Here is a 12,087-nt window from a genome sequence, read left to right on the forward strand (position 1 = left end):
TTGACATAACCTTCGATGACGGCGATAGCGACTATACTGAGAAAATTAAGGGCTTTAAAACACTGTAAATACACTATATATTTGTATTTCAAGTTTCGCTGTATTTTTTTCATAAGCACTGTATTTAAGAAGTGACAGCACAATATTTTCATAACAACCATCTGGTAACACTGACCTACACACCTTTTAATATCAAAATTACAACACTAATATCCATAAAACGTAAAAAATAGTGCAATTTAACAATAAAAAATTTTTTTAAAAAGGATCAGCTAAACTCAATGTAAAAAAACTTAACAAAAGATAAAATTAGTCAATTATTTAGATGATCAGTAATTCTTTGTTTGCCAAGAAACATTCAGACGGACTGCCAAAATGGTTACTACATTTTTAATAGCACACTTGTAACACACGTTGTTTTATTTATTACTTATGTTTACTCGCGTCTTCGCTCGCATGTCATGCATCATAATCGGTTCAGTGATCTAGCCGTGAAAACGTAAAGGACTACTTTTGCATTTATAATATTAGTATAGTTATATATATTGGTATATATTAGGAGTTTAAATACATATTAAAATAAAACACTGAATAAATATTAATGCGTATATTTTCTTTTATTAACATTGGAAAAAAATAAACTGTTTAAGTGAAAATTTGCATAATTGAATCGAGAGTTCGCACACTACTCCGAAATGTTTCCAATCTTTAACAACTTGCCTTTAAGAGAAGAGCACAACACAACATTCTAAACATAACATACATTTTGCTTACAACATTTAAGAGTAGTGCAACAAAACCCCAACATATTAATCAAATAGATTATAATCTTTAATCTTCTACAACCCTTTATTCACGTTCGCATTTATACAGTCAACATTAAAACCCACTGCCTCATACCATGAAGTCCGAATTTAATTTCTAATGGTTAATCAGCAATAACTTGGAATATCCTTACACTATGAAATTGGTATATTCCAAAAAACTTTACAACGTTCCCTAAACGACCCAAGTAGCAATAATACATTTATTAATAACCAGTATTTGAATATAATGTATGTCTTTTTATCACTAATATTCGAGTTTAGCAGCTTCGTAACGTACGTCCAAATTTTATGCATCTTTCATTAATCTCGCAAAATCTGTTAACATAATAGATAACTATGAACTCAAATTGTTTTCGAATAGAATATTACGTCATTAATTTAAGGAACGTGTCAAGTCTTAAAGGGCAGTGAGTGATGTGCACAGTACATACATTTCTAAGGACGCAAGAGCTTGTGAGCGATATAACACTTGCCTGAAGGCTGCATGCGATCGCGATAAAATAATAACTACGATATTTTTAAGCCGTTTTAAACTGACTAAGTGGCCAGCAGCGAGGACTTATGTAGTAACAATATATTTTTGATAATTTAATCATCAAATCATCTTGTTTATCTATAACCATATTAATCATATCAAAACGTTCTAAATCGCATTATATGTGAAAGAAGCTTATTCGAAGTCCAAAATGTTATTGGATTGTTTACACTTGGTAGCATTAAGATTATCCCGATTTATACCAGGTGGTCATCGATTTTATTTGTTTTTATAATAATCTTTTTTATGGAATATGATGAGTCAACCAATAGATTATTACTTAAAACCTAACTCAATTATTTTGAATAATTTATTGTTATGCGTAGACAGTTAGTAGATACACCGACTTATTTGTAACCGTGTAAATAGTTGGTTAACAGACATTAAAATAAATATCAATATGTATATACATAATGCCATTTTTAAAAGTTAAATACAGTAAATATAGTGACAATATAACAAAAGTGTGTACATAAATAGTCGAGCTTGGCAATAAAAATAAAATATACCAATTAAATCAAATAAAACATCAGCTCCTTATCGATAACATCGTCATCATCGACGTCAATAAACCTTCCAATACTCCAAAATAAAGGCAAAACGCCTTCGACGCAAAACGAACAAATCTGTTTTATTTATAATATATTTTAGTATCACTATCTTCACAATTCCTTCACTAGCGATGCTCTACCCGTCCCTCCTCGGGTATACGACACGATAGGAACGCCAAGCTAATATACTCTGCTTTCGTTGCATTTATGCGTGAACGGTTTAACGAAAATGTAATTTGAAGCCTACTAGGTCTCAGGAGTAGCGACAAATGTATTAAGACAGACACTCGCCGAATCTCTTCGTCCTGGCGGCGACCACTCGGTGCGAACGCTCGTCGGCCCCGGGCTAGTCGCGCGACGAGGTGTCCATGGGGCTGGCGGGCTGCATGGAGGGCGAGGGCGGCGCGGGCGGCGCGGGGGGCGCGGGCGCGGCGGGCGGCTCGAGCGGCGCGCGCGGCGGCAACAGCGCGCCGCCCGGCACCGCCGGCTTCACGAACCGCTCGCTCGTCCGTCTCGCCTGTCGGTGCGATCAGGCGAGTTTTAACGAGTGCATAATATGTTGCAGTAAAATTTAACGAGCGACATCACTTGCAAAAAATTTTATTTCAATTCAGTTAAATTGTAAATGCGCCAAACACATTCAGTAACATTGTAAAAAACCCACACCGAAATTATAAAATCGCTGATATTACAATCTCTACTCGCGAACGTAGTGACCGGAACACGAGATGTGGTAGGTGTGTGACGTACCTGCGAGTTAAAGTGCAGCGTGGGGCGAGAGAGCGGCAGGCCGGGCGTGGGCAGCAGCGGCGACGCGTACGGCGACAGCGGCCGCGACCCGCCCGGAGACGACACGCTGCGCGACCGCGCCTGTGCGCACATAAACAGGCACGTGCGGTCAATTCGACCACTGCTGACGATTTACATCTTTCATTCTATAACAATTTTAGCTATGGGGCAGGCGAATACTATCTGATTTCATTGATGAGTAACTCTTACGAGGAATGAAAACACTTTGGGACATTGACGACTCAGCAGCGCAACTAATCCAGTTTTAAGTGTTCGGCATGAAAAACAAATATCCGGTACCAGGCCGTGATAATGACAAACCATCGCCACTCACAATGTGTTCTTTGTTGCCAAAATTTTTCGAAAAATTTCCAACACTAACAATAGTGAAATTGCTAAATAGCTTGAAATCAATCCAGTCACTAAGCACTATTTGGACGTATCGGCATGGCGTGTTTGAATCGTCGTCAATGAGATACACGACGCCTTCTACACTCACCTACACATGTATCCTGCAATGTAACCTACACATGTCCTTTTTAACCGGCTTCCTATTAACAATAAGCATCTGTGTACTTCGTTATTATGATTGAAAGATATAAGGCAGTCTCGTATAGTCTATTCCAATGAGAATAGGAAAGAAGGTAAATAAACAACTTGAATTTGAATTGACATGACACTTGAGTTAAACTAGTGAGGAGAAAATTACCGAATAACTGGGTTAATTAATGAATGATAACGTAAAGAATGATATATTTCATTATTTTTATATATAATTTTGTATTAATTATAATAGACATATGTTATATGGAATGCAAGTAAAATAACAATTATTAAACAAAAATTTAATCTGATTCTGTTTTGCGGCTCTCAACACAAAAATCTTATTTTATAATATTTAGCATTTAATTTTTTTTATATATATAATTAAAAATAACAACTAACCCTAAGTTTTAAATGGAATGGAAAATAATAACATTCAATCAGCTTAGTCCGTGTTGAAGGTAAAACAAAAGTCAGAAGGCAAAAGCAAAAGTCGTAAATACAAAATCAGTTTCAATCACAGCCCGTTTAAACAAAACCAGGTCGTAATAGATAAGTATTGATTACCCTGAATAATCACCCGTAAACATTATACGAAATATTAGAGACGAATGTCTTACTCTTGTATTATTTTCAAAGCTATAACAAAATAATACAAGAGTAAGAAAAGAGTTTTACTATGCATAAAAGTGAACTATATTTAATAAGATTTTGTTAACTTTTAAAAAAATATTTATTTATTTTTCGTTATCTTACGTTACATGATAACAACATCTTTACCGGATGTTTAGGTAACTTTCTATATTTTTTTTTTTTACAAATATTTCATTTTACATATTATAAACAAATATCTATCTTAAAAAAAATGTGACAAAACTAAAATCTGTTTTATTATTATAGAAATTTATTCGGTGTCCATTCGTTTAGGGAACTTCCTTGGTGGAGATCATAATAATCATTGTCAGTTCGTCGAAAAATGGCTCGTCTTCAACGTCGGCAAAACTGTTTTCCGAATTTTGGAAGTAAAATTAAAATGGAATTAAGTAGTTAAGTAGAATATTGCTGTATTAGAAATGAAGATATATCAATCAAGAACTGTTTGTAGTTTATAATATAGCGGAGTTATCCGCAAATTACTTTGAATATTTAAAAATACTGTTTGTTTTTAGTTATTCTTATTGTGAATGGAATATTGTATAAAATTGGACATTTTGGCAGTTTTAACCATGATATTTAGTTTTTAAGCCTTTTCACATTGATGGATAGATACTAATAATTTTTAAATTGAATAAGAATAACAAATCGAGACGAATCATTTATCAATGCTGTAAACCCATTTAAACAACATTCCTTTGGATGTTTTGTCAGTGCCAAATTTATTACTAATCGCGAAAGCGTTTTATGTTATTTACCGCTTCACGGCTCACGATTAATTATTTCACAGACCCATAATTTCACCGCACTTTATGCTTGTACTAAAATTGTAAAAAAGAATTAATGGGATTTTATAAAGGACCATTTCATAAAATTTTTATCTTGTATTCATAATAACATAAAATAAAAAAATGTATGTAGTCCAAATTACCTATCCCTGCAGTGAAAATAATACAAAGTAAAAAGATCACCGAATCCATAGTGAAAATTACAGATTATTCACAATCTCGAACAATGATATATCGTCAATTTAATGTTTATCTTAAAATTTATTTATTTATACAAGAGAAGTCTTGTTTAGTTGGAATAGATTATTGTTATGCTAATTAACTACAGTTAAAAATATTATTTATTTATTTATATTAAATATTGGAAAATATTAATTTTCCAATATTTTTTGCGGGAATCTTAACATTTCTTGATACATATTTAATTTTTATATCAATTTGCCACTACAAGTTTATTGAATATGATTGCTATTGTTTGAATGCCCGCTTATAATATATAATATATAAGCATGCAAATGTCCCTAATAGCTTTGCAATTATGTTAGTTGCTGGTACAAGAAGGGGTATTACAAAGATCGATCGAGGATGTGTAGACATCCTTCGACATGATGACTCTATGAACTATGGTTGAATTTTATGGAAGGAAGCGCCTCGGACCAATGGACTTTGATATTTTGTTATTACTAATTGAAATATTTAGAATATTTGTATTACTTCTGATTCATAAAATTTGTTCAATAAAGAAAACTTTAATGTGTACTTACACTCAAAGCCTCATTAAACTGTCTCTCCTCTTCCATCTCAAGTGAAGATTCGCTTTCAGAAAGATGTCTGCACAATGCTTCGCGACGTTCCACCTGTTACACAAACAAAAAATTATTTTGGTCTAATCACAACACAACACATTTAATGGCTGAATAGTGCATTTCCAATGAAACAGCTTTGCTTGGCACTAATGATGTTGACAATGAGACACAATGATTTTTAACAGCATATCAAAAAATTTAATCTTTGTTTATCTAAAAAGATATCTACCTCCTGTTGCAACTTTCTGTGCAAGCGAATGTTTTCTTCTCTGATATGTTTCTCTTCTAACACAAATCGTTGCATTTTCTCTTTATTTTCGTTTTGAGAAACTGCCAGCTGATTCCTGTACATACATTATAAATCAGTCTCTCTCTCATTAGTCTAGTTTATAATTAAATAAATTTAATGTTACCTTAATTTAACAACTTCTGACCTCAATGTTTGGATGTGATTACTTAAGTTAGATGCAGTATCACCATTACTGATGTCCCTGGCAAACACAACATTATCAATTATGGTCTGTTAAATTTGTTTTGGAGTTAAATAATATAAATAACAAATGAATTGAATTTGTAATAAAATTTGCAATAAAACGTACATTTGATTGAACATTTTTATATTACTGCGTAATATACAAGCACAGGCAACCAACACAGTTAGATCAAATATTGAAAATGATGAAATAAAAAAATTCACCTAGGGCTAGCTGGATCAGAAACAGGTTGGTCCAACCTAATCTGTAGTGATCGTTTTTCAGCTTCTAGTTTATCCATTCTCTTCCAAAGTCTATTCACCAAAGCCTCCTGCTCTTGTTCTAATGTGTTTTCTAATTCCACCTGCATTTTAAAATTATTTTACTGTCAATTATATTTACAGTGTCACATAATTTTCATTTGGACAAACCAAACAGGTTTTATTTAAACTAAATAAATAATAATATTAAAACATTTAATGTATTATTCTATCTATCCTGAACATATTCGGCCACAGCGACTGGGATCTGACTGTTAAGAACTTCTTTAGTGTGTTTACTTAATATTTAATGTATACTGAACTATATACATACCTTCTCCCTACGAAGTCTTTCTAAATTAGTTTGCTTTGCAAGAGTCTCTGCTTCTAATTTCTCTATTTTGCGCATTAATTTATTGACCAAACACTCCTGTTCTTGCTCTAAGGTCTGCTCCAGGCGACATTTTTCTTGGCGTAACTGTTGAAAATGTTTCATTCCATTATTATAGCATTATTCATAGATGAGACTTATCTACCCAATATTTTATTTGATCATATTTGATATATTTGACTGGTATTAGAAATTTTTTTTATATGTTTCATTGAGTAAAAATTATTCAAATACAAGCTTTTGCATCATTCTATATATCTAGTGAAACCCGGCAGACGAAATTCTCGTGGCAATCTTTGAAATAGTACTGAAGTTCATGCATTTTGTTAATATTGATGAAAACTGATAAAATATATGTTATGTACATTCGAAGTTTCTGAGGTTTTAGTACAGGCATCATATTAACATATATAAGTAGCTGTACTTTGCAGTATCGCCCGCTTTTAATTTAGTAGACTATTGATTTTTTTTTTTATAGAATAGGAAGGCGGACGAGCGTATGGACCACCTGATGGTAAGTGTTCACCAACACCCTTAGACATTGGCACTGTAAGAAATGTTAACCATCGCTTACATCTTGGGAACTAAGATGTTATGTCCCTTGTGCCTGTAATTACACTGGCTCACTCACCCTTCAAACCGGAACACAACAACACCAAGTACTGCGGTAGAATATCTGATGAGTTTGTTGTACCTACCCAGACGAGCTTACACAAAGCCCTACCACCAGTATGATATTGATATGACAAGTGTGAAAATCATGTTATTGTATAAAATAAAGTATACATGTAAACCTTACTTGATTCAATTTTCGGGAAAGGTCATTTGTTAGACATTCCTCTTCCCTTTCGTAATGATGTGCAAGTGTTTCCTTTTCCTTCTTTAGAGCTTGAATTTTTTTCAGCAAAGTATTAGAAATATATTCTTCCTCCTGTTCTGCTTTTGCTTGCTATAATTTGAAATATTTTCCTTTAAATTTGAAGATAGGAATATTTTATAAAAAATTATGAGATTTATTGTTACCCAATTGAAAAAAAAATTATAATATAACAATAGAATCAATTTTAAAAATGAATTATTTTAGTACCAAATTAACAGAAAAAAAAATGTCTGATTAATCTTTATAATATCTTTACCAGTGACATACACAGGCCATATTTACTTTTAAAGAATAAAAAAAAAACAAAGTTGAATAGTAGTTAATTTTACTGTTATTTCAACAATAAAATTCATAGCACAAGTTGAGGAGTTACATTGAGAATGTAAGGAGTGATTTGTATTTCTTTTAGTGCTAATCTTTAGTCAAAGATGATCGACCACTGACAATGATCAGGTCCACTTACATGACCTCCTTCCTAAATTGAAAATTAAAATGAACAAAAAAAAGATAAATTCTCACAATTGAAACTGAAGCTTGGCGCAAAGCACGATTTTCTTCTTGTAGAGCCTTAACTCTCAGTTTATAAGTGTCGAGCTCCACTTTCAATACTCTGTAAAAAATAAGAGTTTAAAATCAAAATAAAAATACTTTATTTGGATAACCATATTTTAAACCTCAAAGTGAAAATCTTTATACAATAAAAGTAGAATTACGCTGATTGATTATTAAAAATCTACTACCAGTTTTGGAAAGAAAAACCTCAGACCTGAGAAGAACTAGCAAATGATACTCATATCTTGATTTTACACCACTTAATACATACCATGAATTTTATATATCCTGTATAAAAATCCACCAAATACTCCTTTATTTAATGCTATGTGGCAATAACACAAAAATATTTTTTTATGTCTGATTTTTGGTCTTAAAATAAGTAAAAGTAAAATTAATTATCAATAGGAAATTATTATAGAATCAAAGTCAGTCAGTCTTAAATACTTTTGTATATCTAGTCTGGTTCAAATGAGAATTTAATGCTATGTTTGAAAATATTACTTGTTAACAATTTAACTGCATTTAGTAGTTACTAGAAAACTAGTTAGTTTTTTCGATTTTATGTGAATATTATCTATGTTTCATTAAATCTGCAACATTTACTGTATAGGCTTTCCACAAACACAAGTAATTATATTTCATGATTTTAACAACAGAGCTTATGATATAGGTGTCTGTTCTATTTCAAGTTTTGTAGTATTATGTACTGCTTCAAAGTACATAGTATATACATGTTAACACAAGCCCAATCACCAAACTTAAATTGTAGTTAATGAAGCATTTCCATTATTGAGTACAATTAAAATTTGCTAAAAATTTATAAAGTAAAGAGTAAAACTATAAAGTACATAAGAATTGTTTAGCATTAAGTCTAATTTACATCTTAAAGGTCTTTACAGGTTATTTTTAGTAGTCTGTAACTAGTTTCTTTTGTAGGGAAATTTTTGGCCACAGTGGTCTGATGTTATCTTAGTTATAATTGAGATTATATATTTCACTCAACGAACAAATTTTAACTATAGCCTATGTTCCAACCACAAAAGAAGTAAAGACATAAACAACTTGGACATCAAATTGACACAATCTCATTGGTCGACATCTTGTATAACCTGTTATATTCATTATGGATTCATGAACAAATTACACGTTAAATGTTGGTGAAGTTGTTATTGGAATTTTGTAAGTAAAGTCAAAGTGGATATAAGGAGTTAAGTGGAATATCCAGAACTGTTTATAGTACAAAATAAAGCAGAGCTATTAGCAAAACTCATAGAATATGAAAATCTTAGATTTTTTAAATCAACTCCCTACTTTTTAACTTTGATTTGTTTAGGCTACATATATTCAATATTTAATTAGTAGCAATAAAAAAAATATACTTATTTTTTGAATTATGTCCCAATGGTGCAGTAAAATGTGATCACATTTTGCTTAAGTCTTAAAAGCATGAGCATTTTGCAATATAAAAAAACTGAAAAATGTTTAAGCAAATATCCATTAATTTTCAGGAATGTTTCAATTACATTTGTACAAAACATTTTTATTAAAAATACATATTACGTAATGCATATTTAAAAATATTAAATAAAACTATTAATAAATTACATTTGTATGCTGAACAACTATATAAATTATCAAAAAACCTATTAGAATACTTAATGAAATTATTTTTACTCTAGTGTAAATTAATTTTTCAAAATTATATTTAATATTAATAATAAACACCTGTTTTGTTGTTGCAGTGATTCAATCCTTTTCTGTAATTGATCTCGGGAAACAGTACTCGGAGGCAGCATTGCTCCGCCATCGAGAGAACTCGAATCACTTTCGGAAGCTGAATCCCCCATTTTGTTTCCTAAAAATGTATATATTCTATTCGAATCTAATAATAACCGAAAATAATTATAAAAAAGGATGTTAAATACCTGGAGAAATCATGGAATCATCCATTTGCACAAATTGTAAGGGTGAAGACAGCTACAAAATGTCATCAAATAATTTGAAAAAAAGAAAATTTACGACTTGTTTAAATTTCATGAAAACTGATAAGCTACAACTATTAATACAATTTCACAACATATATTTCTAAATATTACATGAAAAATAAAAGTAGTTTAACAGTCAAGCAAAGAAACATTAAATCTCAAATTTAAAAAGAAATTCGCAATCATTCTTTGCTCCTGAGAGTCAGACAGTAATCAGTAAGTCACCGTTACTAGTATATGTTATCTGTGGTAAGTCACAGATAATATAGAAATATGAAATACAGTATCTTTAATCCACTATTTCAGAGTAGGTCAATATAATTATTATTATGAATTCATACTCTTTGTATAGCACCACAGAGTATTCTCAAAAAGATTGATACAAAACAAAAAAAATGGATGGATTTTCCCGATTTTTCCTTCCCGAAACCAGTATGTACTTAATGAACCTGGTGAGCCTTAAAATATTACTTAGTAATGTATACTAATTTTTAACTTGCAGAATGCACACATTACATCTTACAACAATAACTTACAACAAAAATTGAGGTTTTTCTAGTGACTGATTGAAAAATCATCATCAAGTACTACTAACAGTAACAGTCTGTTAATGTCCCACTGCTGGGCTGATTGGTGCTGGGCTAAGGCCTCCTCTCCCTTTTGAGGAGAAGGTTTGGAGCTTATTCCAACACCCTGCTCCAATACGGGTTGGTAGAATATACATGTGGAATAATTTCAAAGAAATGAGACACAAGCAGGTTTCCTCACGATGTTTTCATTCAACGTCAAGCACGAGATGAATTATAATCACAAATTAAGCACATGAAAATTCAGTTTGTTTCGTTACTTGAGTAGCGAAACAAACTTCAGCGAATTTCCGATAGAAAAACTCAATAGTTTTCTATTTATTTATTTAATTGAACCCGGGATCTGTGGTCTTATACTTAGCTGTTAGACAATCGGGGCAGGCAGTTATTTTATATAACCAATTTTAAGATTAATTATCATTTTAATCGATAATTTAAAAAAAAAACAAAATATTAAATCCAGTAGTCAAAGAAAATGTAAACGGCGAGTACATCTCACACCTTCGATTTGCCGACGATATCGTCATCATAGCAGAGTCGCTGGAACAACTCACCGAAATGCTGCGTAGCCTAAGCGAGTCTTCCCGGCGTGTCGGTCTCGAAATGAATTTGGACAAGAGACCAAGGTCATATTCAAAAGGCCTGTCGTGCTGGGACCGATATACATCGAAGGGAAACCTCTCGAAGTTGTTAAGGGATGTACTTACCTAAGACAGGTTATACAAGTTGGTAGGAACAACTTCGAGAAGGAAGCCGATCGAAGAATTCGCTTAGGTTGGGCAGCATTTGGCAACCTTCGTCAAGTCCTCAAGTCGTCTATACCGCAATGTTTGAAGACGAAAGTCTTCAACCAATGCGTCTTACCTGCCATGACATACGGTGCTGAAACGTGGACACTAACTGCGGGACTAGTTCACAAATTCAAAGTCGCTCAGCGTGCTATGGAACGAGCTATGCTTGGAGTATCTTTGAAGGATAAAATCAGAAATGAGATTATCCGGAAAAGAACCGGAGTCACCGACATAGCTTGCAAAATTAGCAGGCTGAAGTGGCAGTGGGCTGGTCACGTATGTCGTAGGACCGATGGCCGTTAGAGCAGACGAGTTCTAGAGTGGAGACCACGAATCGGCAAGCGCAGCGTAGGGCGCCCTCCAGCCAGGTGGACCGACGACCTAAAGAAGGTGGCGGGCACCAACTGGATGCGGAAGGCGGAGGACAGGGAGCATTGGCGCACCTTGGGAGAGGCCTATGTTCAGCAGTGGACAACGATTGGCTGTTGATTGATTGATAATAATATAATGATACATACGAAAATGAGTGTCGACTTTTTAATTACTGACGAAATTTAAAAACTGACAAATATTAATGTATTGCGATATCTTTAATGAATATTGAAAAAACAGCATATTGTTGTGTGTTTTTTTTGCTAAAAGGTTTTAACTCTTCGTATAACTTTGTGCTAG

At 32.7% G+C, this 12,087-nt stretch overlaps 1 protein-coding gene across 2 annotated transcripts; it reads right to left on the reverse strand.

The window, feature by feature from the left end:
- Positions 1–592: 592 nt before the first annotated feature.
- Positions 593–10,247, reverse strand: LOC126768294 (coiled-coil domain-containing protein 6). 2 transcript variants are annotated; one of them, XM_050486304.1, is made up of 11 exons: positions 9,978–10,247; positions 9,778–9,907; positions 8,017–8,107; positions 7,417–7,566; positions 6,561–6,704; positions 6,191–6,330; positions 5,907–5,975; positions 5,723–5,837; positions 5,452–5,544; positions 2,664–2,783; positions 593–2,430 (listed from the first exon to the last, which is right to left on the reverse strand). In XM_050486304.1, exons 1-11 carry the CDS (start codon positions 10,000–10,002, stop codon positions 2,260–2,262), a joined length of 1,248 nt encoding a protein of 415 aa, XP_050342261.1. In that variant the 5' UTR covers positions 10,003–10,247; the 3' UTR covers positions 593–2,259. The 2 variants fall into 2 exon arrangements, with proteins under 2 accessions (XP_050342261.1, XP_050342260.1); XM_050486303.1 differs by having other exon boundaries at positions 5,907–5,984.
- Positions 10,248–12,087: the final 1,840 nt, after the last annotated feature.

This window comes from Nymphalis io, chromosome 5 (assembly GCF_905147045.1).
Source record: "Nymphalis io chromosome 5, ilAglIoxx1.1, whole genome shotgun sequence".
Taxonomy (NCBI): Eukaryota; Metazoa; Arthropoda; class Insecta; order Lepidoptera; family Nymphalidae; genus Nymphalis; species Nymphalis io.

What these genes read in the sequence shown, in the direction of transcription:
- LOC126768294 (XM_050486303.1), bottom strand. Translation starts at nt 10,002, where the DNA reads ATGGATGATTCCATGATTTCTCCAG. An exon ending in GCCAAGCTTCAGTTTCAATT is followed by an intron (nt 7,567 to 8,016) that starts GTGAGAATTTAT and finishes TTCAAATTATAG; the next exon opens with CAAGCAAAAGCAGAACAGGA. An exon ending in AGTTTAATGAGGCTTTGAGT is followed by an intron (nt 2,784 to 5,451) that starts GTAAGTACACAT and finishes ATGTGCGCACAG; the next exon opens with GCGCGGTCGCGCAGCGTGTC.